This window comes from Myxine glutinosa, chromosome 10 (assembly GCF_964187855.1).
Source record: "Myxine glutinosa chromosome 10, kmMyxGlut1.1, whole genome shotgun sequence".
NCBI classification, from domain to species: Eukaryota; Metazoa; Chordata; class Myxini; order Myxiniformes; family Myxinidae; genus Myxine; species Myxine glutinosa.
Genome location: NC_136270.1, coordinates 64,197,012 through 64,216,117, shown reverse-complemented (window position 1 = coordinate 64,216,117; position 19,106 = coordinate 64,197,012). Strand labels below are relative to the sequence as shown.

The 19,106-nt window shown below is 51.9% G+C and overlaps 1 protein-coding gene across 3 annotated transcripts in view; it reads left to right on the top strand.

Annotated features, from left to right (window-relative positions):
• The first annotated feature begins 11,025 nt into the window (after positions 1-11,025).
• The window catches only part of LOC137434135 (vacuolar fusion protein CCZ1 homolog), a 37,930-nt gene continuing 29,849 nt past the window's right edge, over positions 11,026-19,106 (top strand). For all 3 annotated transcript variants that reach the window (XM_068126841.2, XM_068126840.2, XM_068126838.2), the window contains exon 1: positions 11,026-11,221. In XM_068126841.2, the coding sequence (XP_067982942.2) occupies positions 11,147-11,221 (75 nt within the window). In that variant the 5' untranslated portion in view covers positions 11,026-11,146. The remainder of the gene's footprint in view (positions 11,222-19,106) is intronic.

Here is a 19,106-nt window from a genome sequence, read left to right as displayed (position 1 = left end):
GTATGGGATTGTCATCTCAAAAATACCTAAATTATAAAACTGGACTAATTCGACTGTGTCGCCAATATGTCTCCGCATAGTCCCTGCCCGTGACACTGGGTAGATGCCCTCGTTGACTGCCAAAAATAAACAAGTTTGATTCAAATCCCTTCAGCTACTCTCATGTATCAGATTTTACCAGCCACGACAGGTTTCACATCGATCAGTGAAGCGGTTTTGGAGAAGTGGGGTTTTTAAATATCTGCTTTCAAGCTAATATGGCTGGCAAGCCACATGACATATTACATCAAAAATGTACTCTATTTATGGGTATAGTAGGGGATAACGTTTGTGAGGTTTTTTGTTGATCGAAGAAGGTTCGGTTTTCTATGGCTGGCAAACCACGTGAGCTACGGCGTCGTCATTTTCAAAGTATATGTAGCAATGGTGTTCGATGACATTTGTGAAGTTTCACATCGAAAGGGTAAGTTGTTTCTGAGATATAATTATTTCATATTTTCCTTCAATCCAATATGGCTGCCACACCATGTGACCAATTACGTTGTAGTGATCAACTTTTAATCGCCATGTCTGGTCGATGACGCACGTAAAGTTTCGAGTCGATCACTTTGGTGATTTGGGAGAATGTTTTTTTTTTTAAGGTTCTCGGTTAAATCCAGTAAGTCTGCCAAATCATGAGACCTATGATGTCATACATTTAATATTTCAATACAAATGGGTTATAGATCACGTGCATGCAATTTCAGATTTTTAGGAGAAGACATTTTGATTAAAACATTTACGGCTGGTATACCACTTCACCGAATGTCAGTCATCATTATCATGCCTTTGTTCCCCATTGGGAATACTTGACAGTGTGCCAAGTTTCAAACTTTTCCATTCACTGGTTTTCAATAAAGATTTTTAAATTATTTGTGTTTAATCCAAGATGGCTACCATACCATGTGACCGATGACGTCACAATTATCATTAAAAAAAAACATTCGACATGGATGCTGCGCCTACCCTGAAAATGGCATAGAAAGGCAGAGGCATAGAAAATCTCAAAAAGTTGTGGACGGATTCGAACAAAACTTGGTGGACAGGTTGGGTATGTGACGAGGACGAAATGATTCCATTTTGGTGAAGATCAAGATCCGGATCTGAGAACTGCGAATTGTTACGGACCGCGGATAAGATGTTGATTTGCCGAGCGGATGGCGCCGCGGCCCTAACAGTTACCCCGACTAACCCGATTCCTGAACGTTGGCCAAAATCGCGCCACAGATATTCAATATGGAAAAGACAAAAGCGACATGGATGTGAAGGAGAAGAAGACAAGTAGGGAATACGAATATAATTTATTTACTATTTACAACCAAAAGTAACCAAGGAAGAAGGAAGGATAATAAAATAATGACAGAAGGAATCGAGGAGACACAGTGCAAATATTAACTTATACAAGCTTACTTATACCCAGGGACAAGACAAAAGACAGACTACAAGCACACTTACACGGGGGATGATGACAGGAATGGCAGGAGGTGGATGGCTGGAGGGAGCGGAAGGTTCAGCTGGTACCGCAGCACGGTCGGGTAGGGGATGAGCAGCCGCCGCCCTTTCTCGATCGGCGCGTTTAGCAGCCGCCGTTCCTTCGCGGCCCCGCTCGAAACTGCCGTCAAAGCCCCGAAGCTGCTGTGGCTGAAGCTGCTGTGGCTGAAGCTGCTGCGTGCCGCTGCTCTTTCAGGGATCCTCTCTGGCGCAACTCCTTCTTGGAACCTTTGGCGCAACTCTTTTAATTCACCTCTCCCTCTCTTGCTTAGTCCAACAACAACTTCTCGGCTTTTGCGCGCGCGCTTTTATAGCGCCTCAGGCGATCAAGCCGCTAGTGTCCAGGACACGCCCATCGGTCAGCTCGCCTCGGCCCTGATTGGTCGGCACGGCCCTCTGGCTCTGCCCTTGATGACGATGGGCGGGCACGCCCTTCTTCCCCGAGCTGACCACGCCGTAATGGCGGCAAATGCAGTTGGCAGTAGACAAAAGGGGGGTTGAAAGGGAATCTACCTTATTTCACTTGGTGCAATGGAGTATTTCAATTAATGGAAGACACAGCCTTACACTAATACACATAATAAGGATATAACTGTCAACAAGGGGGGAAATCTATGATTGGCTAACGTGTGGTGTTTATGAACTAATTACGGGACGCACTTTGACCTTTATACATAACTGGAGCAAGGAGGGCGATATTTTACAACAATTTACACAACAACAACAACAACAAAAAAACATTCTCATATCCACAACACTGCACCCTCCTCCTCTTAGGCACGTCCCGGGCCTCTTACCTTAACTTTTAGTGTGGCACGAAGGTGTAGTTCCCTCTACATTTAACCTGACCCTGAGTGCGACAGTTTTAAAACATAAATAAATATGTCCCGCTGCTCCATTGCACCCTGCCTAACAGAATCACGCCCACAGCTAACCGAATTGCGGAATGGTCTTCAAACTATACATTTACGGTGGGGGCGCGTTATTTACAATGGCTCTACTTTTATTTACAAAACGCAACCCAGGACCTGTGATCGTTCTTTTGGGGGGGGGGGGGGGGGGGGACAGTCTGCCCTGCATCGATGCACCATGAAAGCACCCAAAAACGCACCAACGCACCCTCAAGCACCAATCGGTGCACAGTCATCACTGTTCAATAAAAAATAAAAACAACAACCCCCTAACCCTGCTGGTGGTCTCTTGCTCTTCGGCTCCCTCTGCTGGCTATTTGCTTTCTTCCAGTTGTCTTTCTTTCATTTTCTTACTGGCGGCCTATTGGTGGAAATAAAATGCACCCAACGTGTCCATTTTTATTTATTTATGGCCCCCAGGGCCGACTAGTGTGGTTCACCTGTGGGGCATCGGTGCCCTGTGGCCAAGGTCCGCCAGCAAGATCTCGGGCTTTCATGGCCGGTTCCAGCAGAGGGGCCATGCCCCAACCCATGGGGTCCATAAGTGGTGCTCAGCCACAGACATGTGGTCCATAATGTGGTGCATCGATGCAGACAGCTGGTTCTGGGAGTTCCGGGCGCACAATGGCGGACTCACGCACGCTCCCCTCGGCGCCCCATGGCGCACAGGTCCTCATGTGGGAGACAAAGGGGGGAAAAGACATGAGCGAGGGGTAAGGTCACAAGGGTACACATCAATCAAGGCAATGCAAGGCGAAGTGCGTACGGAGAGCGAAGTGAGAAAGCTCGTCCCTACCGTACGTCACCCCCCTTGTCACCTACTCTACCCTTGCCCTTACCCCATATGTACAAAAATCTACACATTTACAAATTCGTCGCTACTGTCACGTCTCCCCATATTTCCCCTACACCAAATTCGTTACCACAATCCCTCTAACCAAAATTTGCCATCACCAATTCATCATCAATCCTCATAAGGAGGGAGAGATGGAACAACAAAGCACAATGTCACACCCACGTCATGATGCGTCTCACATTCCAAACATTTGCATCAAAATAACAAAAACATGGCATGGTGTGGAGTCCTGTCACCTCAGGTGAGTGGATGCAGATGGTGCGAGGAGACTTCAATCCTAACTATCCTCTAAGTGACATTAACACACTTTACACTACCCGGGGTCTTCCCTGCCAATCCATTGGCCAACTTACACTATGGGTTCTAAAAACCAATTCCCATTGACCAAACTGTGGTGCTTCTCAATTTGGGGTCTCACTCCCCCGATGCAACTCCCTGTGCCCTTGCACAATTTCAGGACTGGGGCGTGTAGCTCTCCCAGCAGGTCTACCCACCTGCACACCTCCACCACTGTAGTTGCCACCCGAGCTTACCTAGCTCCTCACCCTAACCTATCTAATTGGGGAAGGCCCCTCCTGGCTCTGTCACCCCTTGGTGCCCTCTGGCACTGGGCTACCCGGGTCCGTCCTCCGGATCCTCGGGCCCCATCCACAACAACTCTACCGGCTCCCAGAGCCCACCTGCGGCCTCACCTGGCCGACATCCTCACAGTGGTGGAGTGCCCAAACCAACTACACACACTAACAGGCTACACGCCCAGCCATTTCCACGTCACTAATGCACCCATCCAAATACCATTCTTTCACCTCGCACCACAGATGCCAATATCCAACCACAATTTACCTGTACCCTCTACCTAACACTTACACTACCCTCCCCGGGTATTCGTGATGGGGGTCCATTCTTCCCCCATTCACACCTTCGCACCATCCACTCCACTCCACAGTTTCCCCCATACTCACTCCACGACCATCCATTCCAATACTCCACACTCCATGTAATCCATACAACCTGCTCTCCATACACCTGTCGTTGCACACCTGTGCAATCACACCTGGTGCCACATGCACCCTCCTTCCTTCCTGGACCATTTGGTCAGCACAATACACATCACTATCACTCCCTCATACACTGCTCCATACACCTGTTCAGTTGCACACCTGTGCAATCACAACACAACTCACAATCACAATCATTTACTCATACCCTGCTCAATACACTTTCGATCCTCACACACACGGCATCATCTCATCTACCTGTTGCCCTGCTAACTTAGTGCTCCCCATCTTCCCTTTAAACTAAGCACATACCACGTCATTATCATCCAAACTAATCTACCTGCGTCCCCACTGCAGGTATCATTGTCACTACCTAATCTTACCGTTACCTAAGGTCATCTTCTAGGTCCCTACACACTATATCCTAACCCTCCCGGGCTAGTTTTAACTGCCAACCCCATAAAACTAGTGCTCCTTTGCCCCTGATGTGAGAGATGGCAGAGTTGCCATCCCACCACATCAGGTATCTTCTACTATCAATTTTGCTCTCCAAATTCCAACCAATCAAACATTTTCTATTCCAAAATTTCGAATCCAAAAACACTATCAGTATCACCATCATCACAGCCCGCTATATCCTAGCCTCGGTGCGTCATGACTTCATTAAACTCGGCTTCGCAAAGCCGAGCAATGAACGTGGGTGGTTTGGTCGCCTGCAGGTTGAATCCGTCCGGCTTTCGGTTCAAGGGAGGTGGTTTGGTCGGGCCGAGATTCCACGCACCATCTCGGCGCGGTACCTTGCGGTCCCGGGCCCGATGACTGAGGCTCGCCCGGTCGGAACCCCGTCCCCGCGAGGGGGCACCGTGCCGCTTCCTCCCACTCGCCCTTGAACCGGACCGGTCGCCTCGCCCGACAAGGCCCGGACTCGACCGTGCGGGGCGGGGCCAAGCCCGAATCGGCAACGACGCTTCGAAGAGAAGCGACGCAGTATCGATCCGCGCCGGGCCTGGCATCCAACAAAGCGCACCGCGCCCCGAATGCTCGCATCGGCTATCCGTCGCCCTAAACGCTGCCCCGTTCAACGTCGATGCTTTACTTGCATGCTCACACCACGCGACCCGTTTCACACTCACAAAGCCCGGCGTTCCAACGCCTCCAGTGCATCCCCCACACTCTGTCCATTCCACCAACGTACTCCCTGTTACACACCACACCTCTCGCGCACACTCTTGTGCACACTCGCCGTTCGCACACCTCGGTCCACACCTCTCCTCCGTTACGTCCTCCGTAACACTCACCATGGGCGTGCACTCTTGCATCCACCCACTACCGCGCTCCGATGTGCTCCCTCGCACTCGCGCTACCACCAACTCAGGTGTGCTTTCTCGCACACCCTCGCCGTTCATCCCATACGTGCATCCTCGCACCCGCTCCACCACCAACTCACTCCTCGTGTCACACTCCATACATCCCGACGTGCATTCTCGCTCGCACTCGGTTTCACTCCCACACTTTATAACACGCTCACTCGCCGACGCACACTTTTTTTCACACGCGTGCCATTTCCACTCACACGGGACCCTTCACCAACGCCCGGGTGCCATATTGACCCCAATCGCGCGAAAATCCTTTTGTCGCCAAACATCCTTCTACCAAATCCCCCCGCACAATACACAGCACGACTCACCTGGGGGATCCTCCTCCTTCGCTCCAACACCACCTGCAAACTTTCATTGGTGTTATTAAGCACAGCAACGTGATGTGAGCAGGGACTTTGCACATTTTCCATTTCTCCCTGCAATTCCCGGGCTACCTCCGTCATCTCTTCAATTTTAATTCCCAGCACTTCTTTTTCTTTATTCACCTCAACGACCGCTGGCTTTAATAAAATTCCGTCTCCTACCTCAGCGGTCGCCGGCTGCCCCATACCCCAGGTCGCGATCTCTATACCCGTCATTGTACCTGCGCTTTCCTCCGCCTCGCTCAACCAGCGCTTCTCGACCCGCGTTACCTCCTCGTGCACCCCTGGGACCTGCTCGCTCAACCCGCGGTCTCTGTCCCTCTCCGCTTCCCTTACCTCAAATGCGACTCTGTCCCTCGCCATTTCCTCAGTTATTTCTTTAATTTGGTCCCCCAAGCGCTCACTGTTAGCCCTCGCTTCGTCCCTCATTCGCTCACTATTAGCCCTCGCTTCGTCCCTTATTCGCTCACCCATTTTTAGCATGAGGTTCCTCCATTTGTCGCAAAAGGTTCGAATCCACCAATGCTGCGGGCGCGGCTGCCGCAACCTCGTGTGAGGCGCCATTTTGTGCCTCTCCAGCCACATGCGCGCCTGAAACTCCCCCAACCATCTCCTCATTGTTCTCCTCCCTCTGATTCTGGGTTACCCCTAACCCCTCCTCCAGCTCCCCCACCGGCATCCGACCGCCCCGACTAGCCATGGCGCGATTTCAAAGTTCGGGTTTTTTTTTTTTTAAACAAAACAAATTTCGGCAGCTCGCAATTTTGAGCGCATTAAGCGCGCTTCGGGTCCAATCCCACTCCTGACACCAATTGTTACAGACCGCGGATAACATGTTGATTTGCCGAGCGGATGGCGCCGCGGCCCTAACAGTTACCCCGACTATCCCGATTCCTGAACGTTGGCCAAAATCGCGCCACAGATATTCAATATGGAAAAGACAAAAGTGACACGGATGTGAAGGAGAAGAAGACAGAAGTAGGGAATACGAATATAATTTATTTACTATTTCCAACCAAAAGTAACCAAGGAAGAAGGAAGGATAATAAAATAATGACAGAAGGAATCAAGGAGGCACAGTGCAAATATTAACTTATACAAGCTTACTTATACCCAGGGACAAGACAAAAGACAGACTACAAGCACACTTACATGGGGGATGATGACAGGAATGCCAGGAGGTGGATGGCTGGAGGGAGCGGAAGGTTCAGCTGGAACCGCAGCACGGTCGGGTCGGGGATGAGCAGCCACCGCCCTTTCTCGATCGGCGCGTTTAGCAGCCGCTGTTCCTTCGCGGCCCCGCTCGAAACTGCAGTCAAAGCCCCGAAGCTGCTGTGGCTGAAGCTGCTGTGGCTGAAGCTGCTGCGTGCCGCTGCTCTTTCAGGGATCCTCTCTGGCGCAACTCCTTCTTGGAACCTTTGGCGCAACTCTTTTAATTCACCTCTCCCTCTCTTGCTTAGTCCAACAACAACTTCTCGGCTTTTGTGCGCGCGCTTTTATAGCGCCTCAGGCGATCAAGCCGCTAGTGTCCAGGACACGCCCATCGGTCAGCTCGCCTCGGCCCTGATTGGTCGGCACGGCCCTCTGGCTCCGCCCTTGATGACGATGGGCGGGCACGCCCTTCTTCCCCGAGCTGACCACGCCGTAATGGCGGCAAATGCAGTTGGCAGTAGACGAAAGGGGGGTTGGAAGGGAATCTACCTTATTTCACTTGGTGCAATGGAGTATTTCAATCAATGGAAGACACAGCCTTGCACTAATACACATAATAAGGATATAACTGTCAACAAGGGGGGAAATCTATGATTGGCTAACGTGTGGTGTTTATGAACTAATTACGGGACGCACTTTGACCTTTATACATAACTGGAGCAAGGAGGGCGATATTTTACAACAATTTACACAACAACAACAAAAAAAAAAAACCATTCTCATATCCACAACAATACATACACACATATCATACATATATACATACACACATATACATACATACACACATATCATACATACATACATACACGCATATCATACATACATACATACACACATATCATACATACATACATACACATATCATACATACATACATATACACACATATCATACATACATACATACATACACACATACATACACACATATCATACATACATACATACATACACACATATCAGACACACATATCATACATACATACATACACGCATACATACATACATACATACACACATTCATATATACATACATGCACACATATCATACATACATACATACACACATATCATACACACATATCATACGTACATACATACACACATATCATACGTACATACATACATACACACATACATACATACATACACACATATCATACACACATATCATTCGTACATACATACCAACATATCATACGTACATACATACACACATACATACATACATGCATTGCATTGTCTCTTTCGAATAGCCGTTACATTGTCTTTCCTCTGCGAGGTCGTTTGTGAGCCGACGCTCATTCCTGCACATTCTTCAACCCCAAAGTTACTTTGGTCTGCCATTTTATTATCTCCGGTACCGAATGTGGATGGAGGTTATGTTTTCTCCCCTGTCTGTCTGTTTGTGTATGGGATTGTCATCTCAAAAATACCTAAATTATAAAACGACCAATTCGACTGTGTCGCCAATATGTCTCCGCATAGTCCCTGCCCGTGACACTGGGTAGATGCCCTCGTTGACTGCCAAAAATAAACAAGTTTGATTCAAATCCCTTCAGCTACTCTCATGTATCAGATTTTACCAGCCACGACAGGTTTCACATCGATCAGTAAAGCGGTTTCGCAGAAGTGGGGTTTTTAAATATCTGCTTTCAAGCTAATATGGCTGGCAAGCCACATGACATATTACAGCAAAAATGTACTCTATTTATGGGTATAGTAGGGGATAACGTTTGTGAGGTTTTTTGTTGATCGAAGAAGGTTCGGTTTTCTATGGCTGGCAAACCACGTGAGCTACGGCGTCGTCATTTTCAAAGTATATGTAGCAATGGTGTTCGATGACATTTGTGAAGTTTCACATCGAAAGGGTAAGTTGTTTCTGAGATATAATAATTTCATATTTTCCTTCAATCCAATATGGCTGCCACACCATGTGACCAATTACGTTGTAGTGATCAACTTGATCTGGTTATATGGCTACCATACCATGTGTATTGGGAGTGCTATTCCTTACTATTCCTGTGCAATTACCTACAACTCTACTACTCCCACTGAATCCTCACTGCTCCTGTGCAATCACCTACAACCCTACTACTCCCACTAAATCCTCACTGCTCCTGTGCAATCACCTACAACTCTACTACTCCCACTAAATCCTCACTGCTCCTGTGCAATCACCTACAACTCTACTACTCCCACTAAATCCTCACTGCTCCTGTGCAATCACCTGCAACTCTACGACTCCCACTAAATCCTTACTATTCCTGTGCAATCACCTACAACTCTACTACTCCCACTAAATCCTTACTATTCCTGTGCAATCACCTACAACTCTACGACTCCCACTAAATCCTCACTGCTCCTGTGCAATCACCTACAACTCTACTACTCCCACTAAATCCTCACTGCTCCTGTGCAATCACCTACAACTCTACGACTCCCACTAAATCCTTACTATTCCTGTGCAATCACCTACAACTCTACTACTCCCACTAAATCCTTACTATTCCTGTGCAATCACCTACAACCCTACTACTCCCACTAAATCCTCACTGCTCCTGTGCAATCACCTACAACTCTACTACTCCCACTAAATCCTCACTGCTCCTGTGCAATCACCTACAACTCGACTACTCCCACTAAATCCCTAACTACTCCTGTGCAATCACCTACAACTCTAGTACTCCCACTAAATCCTCACTACTCCTGTGCAATCACCTACAACACTACAACTCCCACTAAATCCTCACTACTCCTGTGCAATCACCTACAACTCTACTACCACTAAATCCCTAACTACTCCTGTGCAATCACCTACAACTCTACTACTCCCACGAAATCCTCACTACTCCTGTGCAATCACCTACAACTCTACTACTCCCACTAAATCCTCACTACTCCTGTGCAATCACCTACTACTCTACTACTCCCACTAAATCCTCACTGCTCCTGTGCAATCACCTACAACTCTACTACTCCCACTAAATCCTCACTGCTCCTGTGCAATCACCTACAACTCTACTACTCCCACGAAATCCTCACTACTCCTGTGCAATCACCTACAACTCTACTACTCCCACTAAATCCTCACTACTCCTGTGCAATCACCTACTACTCTACTACTCCCACTAAATCCTCACTGCTCCTGTGCAATTACCTACTACTCTACTACTCCCATTAAATCCTCACGACTCCTGTGCAATCACCTACAACTCTACTACTCCCACTAAATCCTCACTGCTCCTGTGCAATCACCTACAACTCTACTACTCCCACTAAATCCTCACTACTCCTGTGCAATCACCTACAACCCTACTACTCCCACTAAATCCTCACTACTCCTGTGCAATCACCTACTACTCTACTACTCCCACTAAATCCTCACTGCTCCTGTGCAATTACCTACTACCCTACTACTCCCATTAAATCCTCACGACTCCTGTGCAATTACCTGCTACGCTACTACTCCCACTAAATCCTCACGACTCCTGTGCAATTACCTGCTACCCTACTACGCTACCACTCCCACACAACTACCCACGCTCCCTCGCACACATTTTATTTAAAATAAAAAAAAACCTGGATACTGTACACCTGTTCTCCCCTAAGATAATATTGATATTAAATAATGGGATTCCGGAAGTTCCGAGCTTTAAACAAAACCGCTTTTGTTTGGACAAACCGGAGTCGATCACAGCGCGCCCTCTGGTGCTGGTTATGGTTATTGTCTCATCTCATCACACCACACCCCATCCCGAGCTGAATAGGCCCTGCCCTCCCTTTGGGTGATTCGTCACTTCCACTTCCTCTTCCCGAGCGTCACTTATCTCGATTAGTATAGAGATCTATATTTATCTCCAACTAGAGGGGAGACGTTTCCCTGTTCTGGGAGCATGGACGTTCCCAGCGCCCATTCCTTGGTTGCTTTTGCGGTCTACAACCCGCGATTCGGGTCCAAGGAGGGCGAGGTGAGTGTGTGTTCATCGATCTCGGACTAGGTGATGTGTACGGGACTGTACCCGCGGGAAGTTACAGTTCAGATGCGTACTGTACACGCGCCAGGCTGTTTGTGGGGCGTACTGTACACGCGCCAGGCTGTTTGTGGGGCGTACTGTACACGCGCCAGGCTGTTTGCGGGGCGTACTGTACACGCGCCAGGCTGTTTGCGGGGCGTACTGTACACGCGCCAGGCTGTTTGTGGGGTGTACTGTACATGCGCCAAGCTGTTTGTGGTGCGGACTGTACACGGGTCAGGCTGTTTGTGGTGCGTACTGTACACGTGCCAGGATGTTTGTGGGCGTACTGTACACGTTCCAGGATGGTTGTGGTCCGTTCTGTACAAATCACATGCCAGGATGTCTGTGGGGTGTACCGCACACGCTCCAGGCTGTTTGTGGGGCGTACCGCACACGCTCCAGGCTGTTTGTGGGGCGTACCGCACACGCTCCAGGCTGTTTGTGGGGCGTACCGCACACGCTCCAGGATGTCTGTGGGGCGTACCGCACACGCTCCAGGCTGTTTGTGGGGCGTACCGCACACGCTCCAGGATGTCTGTGGGGCGTACCGCACACGCTCCAGGCTGTTTGTGGGGCGTACCGCACACGCTCCAGGCTGTTTGTGGGGCGTACCGCACACGCTCCAGGCTGTTTGTGGGGCGTACCGCACACGCTCCAGGCTGTTTGTGGGGCGTGCCGCACACGCTCCAGGCTGTTTGTGGGGCGTACTGTACATGATCCAGGCTGTTTGTGGGACGTACTGTACATGATCCATGCTGTTTGTGGGGCGTACTGTACATGCACCAGACTGTGTTGTGTTTGTACTGTACACGCGCCAGGCTGTTTGTGGTGCATACTGTACAAACGACAGGCTGTTTGTCGTGTGTACTGTACAGGTGCCAGGCTGTTTGTGGTGCATACTGTACAAACGATAGGCTGTTTGTGGTGTACTGTACAGGTGCCAGGCTGTTTGTGACCTGTACTGTACACGTGACAGGCTGTTTGTGGTGCTTACTGTATGCACGCCAGGCTGCTTGTGGTGCTTACTGTACACACACCAGGCTGTTTGTGGTGCGTACTGTATACGGGACAGACTGTTTGTGGTGTGTTCTGTACACGTGCCAGGATGTTTGTGGTGGGTACTGTACACGTGCCAGGATGTTTGAGGGGCGTGCTGTACATGGGCCAGGCTGTTTGTGGTGCATACTGTACATTCACCAGTATGTTTGTGGGGCGTACTGTACACGTGCCAGGCTGTTTGGGGGCATACTGTACACAGGCTGTTTGGGGGGCATACTGTAACGCGCCAGGTGGTGTGGGTGCATACTGTACATGTCAGGTGGTGTGGGGTGTGTACTGTACACACGCCAGGCTGTTTGTGGTGCTTACTGTACAAATGGCAGGCTGTTTGTGACCTTTACTGTACACACGACAGGCTTTGTGGTGCTCACTGTACATGCGTGAGACTGTTTGTGGTGCGTACTGCACACGGGCCAGGATGTTTGTGGTGCGTACTGTACACGTGCCAGGCTGTTTGTGGTGCGTGTTATACACGTGCCAGGCTGTTTGTGGTGTGTACTGTACTTGTGCCAGGCTGTTTGTGGTGTGCTGTATACACGCCAGGTTGTTTGTGGTGCGTACTGTACACATGACAGGCTGTTTGGGGACGTACTGTACACCCACCAGGCTGTTTGTGGTGCGTACTTTACATGTGCCAAGCTGTTTGTGGTGCGTACTGTACACACAGGCTGTTTGTGGTGCATACTGTACAAGCGCCAGGCTGTTTGTGACCCGTACTGTACACACACCAGGCTGTTTGTGACCTGTACTGTACACACCAGGCTGTTTGTGGTGCTTACTGTACACGCGACAGGCTGTTTGTGGTGCATACTGTATACCCAACAGGCTGTTCGTGGTGCGTACTGTACATGCGGCAGGCTGTTTGTGGTGCATACTGTACACCGGCCAGGATGTTTGTGGTCCGTACTGTACAAATGCCAGGCTGTTTGTCGGGCATGCTGTACACATGCGAGGATGTTTGTGGTCCGTACTGTACACAGGCCAGGATGTATGTGGGGTGTACTGTACACCCTGCAGGCTGTTTGTGGGGCATACTGTACACAATCCAGGCTGGTTGTGGTGTGTACTGTACACGTCAGGCTGTTTGTGGTGTGTACTGTATACACGACAGGCTGTTGGGGGTGGGGGGTATACTGTACACGTGCCAGGCTGTTTGTGGGGCATACTGTACACACACCAGGATGTTTGTGGTGCATACTGTACACACGCCAATCTGTTTGTGGTGTGTACTGTACACATGCCAGGCTGTTCGAGGTGCGTACTGTACAAGCGACAGGCTGTTTGTGGGGTGTGCTGTGCAGGTGCCAGGCTGTTTGTGACCCGTACTGTACACATGCCAGGTTGTTTGTGGTGCTTACTGTACATGTGCCAGGTTTGTGGGGCGTACTGTATACACAGGCTGTTTGGGGACGTACTGTGCATGTGCCAGGCTGTTTGTGGTGCATACTGTACACACACCAAGCTGTTTGTGGTGCGTCCTGTTCACACACCAGGCTGTTTGTGGTGCTCACTGTACACGTGCCAGGCTGTTTGTGGTGCATACTGTACACGTCAGGATGGTTGTGGTGTGTACTGTACACGTGCAAGGCTGTTTGTGGGGCATACTGTACACAAGCGAGGTTGCCTGTGGTCCATACTGTACACGTGCCACGATGTCTGTGGGGCGTACTGCAACGCTCCAGGCTGTTTGTGGGGTGTACTGTACACGCTCCAGGCTGTTTGTGGGGCATACTGTGCACGTTCCATGCTGTTTGTGGGGCATACTGTACACGTTCAATGCTGTTTGTGGGGCATACTGCACACGATCCAGGCTGTTTGTGGTGCATACTGTACACAATCCAGGCTGTTTGTGGTGCGTAATGTAGACGTGCCAGGCTGTTTGTGGTGCGTACTGTATACACGCCAGGCTGTTTGTGGTGTGCATTGTACACGGGCCAGGCTGTGTGGGGTGCATACTGTACATGTGCCAGTATATTTGCGGGCCATACTGTACACGTGCCAGGCTGTTTGGGGGTGTACTGTACACGAGCAAAGCTGTTGGGGGCATACTGTACACATGCCAGGCTGTTTGTGGCACGTACTGTACAAATAACAGGCTGTTTGTGGGGTGTACTGTGCAGGTGCCAGGCTGTTTGTGTCCTGTACTGTACACGTGCCAGGATGTTTGTGGTCCGTACTGTATACACGACAGGCTGTTTGGGGACGTACTTTACACGCGCCAGGCTGTTTGTGGTGCATACTGTACACACCAGACGGTTTGTGGGGTGTACTGTGCAGGTGCCAGGCTGTTTGTGACCCATACTGTACACACAGGCTGTTTGTGGTGCTTACTGTACACACTTCAGGCTGTTTGTGGTGCGTACTGTACACAGGCCAGGATGTGTGGGGTGCATACTGTAATGCACCAGTATATTTGTGGGGCATACTGTACACATGCCAGGCTCGTACACATGGCAGGCACATGCCAGGTTTGGTTTATACTGTACACATGCTAGGCTGTTTGGGGGTGTACTGTACACATGCAAGGCTGTTTGGGGGTGTACTGTACACTCACCAGGCTGTGTGGGGTGCGTACTGCACACATGCCAGGCTGTGTGGGGTGCGTACTGTACATGTGCCAGGCTGTGTGGGGTGCGTACTGTACACATGCCAGGCTGTTTGTGGTGCATACTGTACAAATGACAGGCTGTTTGTGGGGTGTACTGTGCAGGTGCCATGCTGTTTGTGACCTGTACTGTACACGTGACAGGCTGTTTGTCGTGCTTATTGTGCACGCACCAGGCTGTTTGTGGCGTGTACTGTACACTGGCCAGGCTGCTTGTGGTGCATACTGTACACGTGCCAGGATGTTTGCGGGAGTACTTTGCAGGTGCCACGCTGTTTGTGACCTGTACTGTACACGTGACAGGCTGTTTGTCGTGCTTATTGTACACGCACCAGGATGGTTGTGGCCCATACTGTACAAATCCCATGCTGTTTGTGGGGCATACTGTACACGTGCCAGGATGTTTGTGGTCCGTACTGTATACATGCCAGGCTGTTTGTGGTGCGTACTGTACAAGCGACGCTGTTTGTGGGGTGTACTTTGCAGGCGCCAGGCTGTTTGTGGTGCTTACTGTGCACACGCCAGGCTGTTTGTGGTGTGTACTGTACACGGGCCAGGCTGTGTGGGGTTCATACTGTACATGCACCAGTGTTTGTGGGGCATACTGTACACACACCAGGCTGTTTGGGGGTGTACTGTACATGTGCCAGGCTGTTTGGGGGTGCACCGCAACGCTTCAGGCTGTTTGTGGGGTGTACTGTACACGCTCCTGGCAGTTTGTGCGGCATACTGTGCACGACCCATGCTGTTTGCGGGGTGTACTGTACACGACCCATGCTGTTTGCGGGGTGTACTGTACACGACCCATGCTTTGTGGTGTGTACTGTACACTGGTCAGGTTGTGTGGGGTGTGTACTGTACACGCACCAGTGTTTGTGGGGCAAACTGTACACACACCCGGCTGTTTGGGGGTGTACTGTACACACACCAGGCTGTTTGGGGGTGTACTGTACACACACCATGCTGTGTGGGGTGCATACTGTACACGTGCCAGTCGGTGTGGGTGCGTACTGTACACGCGCCAGGATGCTTGGGGTGTGAACTGTACAAACGGCAGGCTGTTTGTGGGGTGTACTGTACCGGCGACAGGCTGTTTGTGGCCTGTACTGTACACACGGCAGGCTGTTTGTGGTGCTTACTGTATACGCTCCAGGCTGCTTGTGGGTGTACTGTACACACTCCAGGCTGCTTGTGGGTGTACTGTACACGCTTCAGGCTGTTGTGCATACTGTAACGCGCCAGGCTGTTTGTTGGGTGTACTGTACACGCTCCAGGCTGTTTGTTGGGTGTACTGTACACGCTCCCGGCTGTTCGTTGGGCGTACTGTTCACACGCCAGGCGGTTTGTGGGGTGTACTGTACACATGCCAGAATGTTTGTGGGGCGTACTGTACAGGCACAAGTTTGTGCGTTTTCCAAATGTAATGAATATTGTGGTAAAGCGGTTCCAGTGCAGTTATTGGCCAAAGACCGTCTGTCTGGTGTAACATATATTGGAGGGAAAAGAAACAAAACAAAAATGTCATGAAGACTTAATGGTACGTTTGCAAAGAAAGTATATCGTCATTGGCAGGGTAATGACATCACTATCATTTTTAAGGAGGGAAAAGAAACAAAACGAAAATGTCATGAAGACGTAATGCTAATGGTGTAGTGGTTCCCGCTGGATGTGCACAATCGCCTTGCACCTGCCAGGACGCGGCCAGGGCGCGATCGCCATGCCGGGCTCGTCCGGACGGGCCCAGACGCGCCTCTCCTGGGCATGCCCGGACTCGCTGTTCCCGGGCACGCCCGAACCTCCCGGGCACGTCCGCTCTCGCCTTTCCAGGGCTCGCCCAGAGCGCCCGGGCATGCCCGCTCTCGCCTTTCCAGGGCTCGCCCAGAGCGCTCGGGCACGCCCAGCCTCGACTTGCCAGGCCGCATCCAGGACGCCCGGGCATGTCCAGACTCGCCTTTCCAGGACTCGCCCTTGACACCCGGGCATGCCCGGTCTCGGTTTTCCCGGGCAAACGCCCCGGCATAAATGTGTATATATATTGCTGCCCGATAAACGGGCTTTTCAGAGTACCTGAGCTGTTTTGTTTCAATAAAGCAACTCGGACGAATTCCGTCTTTGGTCGCGTCAATTATTTCGACTCGCGTTGGAGCGCAGCTCCTTCACTGGTGACCTACCGACATGGACACGGCGGTGACTCTTAAACTGCCTACCTTCTGGGAGGCTCACGCGGCTGTTTGGTTCGCCCAGACGGACTCCCAGTTTGCCCTGCGAGGCATCACCGCGGACGACACCCGCTTCCACCATGTCGTGGCAGCGCTCGGTTCCGCCACCGCGGCCCGCGCCCTGAGCCTCCTCGAGCACCCGCCGGCTGCTTTCAAGTATGATGCGCTGAAGACGCTCCTCCTCGACGCTTTCGTCCTCTCACCGGCGGCACGCGCACGGCGCCTGCTCGACCTGCCAGAGCTCGGCGACATGCGCCCGTCCGAGCGCATGGACTATATGCTCTCGTTGCTCGGTGAGCACTCTCCGGATTTTCTGTTCCGCGAGCTGTTCCTTCGCCAGCTGCCTCACCCGGTACGCCTCGCCCTGGCTGGCACGTCGCTCACCGATCCCCGCTCCCTCGCCAGGGAAGCCGATAAGATCTCTTCGGCGGGCCAGCACATCGGTGCGGCTACCTGGAGCCTGCCGCCGTCCGAGGCGACGCCCGAGCGCCCTGCGCGGTTGGAGGCCGAACTGCCGGTGCAACTGGCGGCCGCCACACCGACCGCTTCCGACACGACGGCCGGGGCCTCCACCTGACCAGGCGTGGTGTTATTACCACGCCAGGTTCGGACACAAGGCTCGGACGTGCCGACCCCCGTGCACTTTCGGCAAGTCGGGAAACGGCCGGGCCGGCGTTCATTCCCAGCCATGAGCGCCGGCCACTCGGGCAACTTGCTTTTTATTCGGGACAAAGCGTCCAGGCGGCGTTTCCTTTGTGACACCGGCGCCCAACTGAGCGTCATACCCGCCTCCGAGCAGGACAGGCGGGACGCCGTTTGCGGCCCCTCTTTGGTCGCTGCTAATGGCTCGGCCATACGCACTTTCGGCCCGCGCGACGTCACCCTCTGCTTTGGCAGCCAGCGCTTTCAGTGGACCTTTGTGACCGCCTGTGTCCCCATGGCTTTGCTGGGCGCCGACTTCCTCTGCGCGCACGGGCTGCTGGTCGACGTCAAATGACGTCGCCTTGTCAACGCCGAGACCTTCAGCTCCCTGGCGTGCACGATGAGCAGCTCCGCGCTGACCGAACTGGCGTGCGCCCTCCCGACGGCGAACGAGTTCGCTCGCCTGCTCGCGGAATTCCCGGCCCTCACGCGGCCGACATTTTCGGCCGTCGCAGTGCGGCATGGGATCGAGCACCACATACCCACTACGGGCCCGCCGGTCTACGCCAGGGCCCGCCGCCTCGACCCGACCAAGCTCGCCGTGGCAAAGGCCGAGTTCGACGCGTTGGAGCACCTCGGCATCGTGCGGCGCTCCGATAGCGCGTGGGCCTCACCGCTGCACATCGTGCCAAAGCCGGGGGGCGGATGGCGCCCGTGTGGCAACTACCGCCGCCTCAACGACGCTACCACCCCCGACAGGTACCCGATCCCGCACATCCAGGACTTTTCCGCCCGTTTGGCGGGACGGGTCATATTTTCCAAAATGGACCTGATACGGGGATACCACCAGGTACCTGTCCGGGCGGCCGACGTCCCGAAGACGGCCGTCATCACGCCGTTCGGCCTGTTCGAATTTTTGAGGATGCCGTTTGGCCTCAAGAACGCGGCCCAGGCGTTCCAGCGCTTAATGGACGGCGTGCTGCGCGACCTGCCATTTCTTTTCGTCTATCTGGACGACATCCTCGTCGCCATCACGTCCCGCGCCGAGCACCTCCGAACACTGTTCGGTCGCCTCAGCGAGCACGGCTTAATTGTCAACCCGGCCAAATGCCACTTCGGCATGACGACCGTTGACTTTTTGGGACACCGCATCACCAAGACCGGGGCCGTGCCGCTGCCGACCAAGGTCGAGGCCATCACCACGTTCCCGCGTCCCCGTTCCATCAAGGCCCTACAAGAGTTCCTCGGCATGGTGAATTTTTATCACCGATTCGTGCCACGTGCTGCTCAGCTCATGCGTACCCTTTACGAG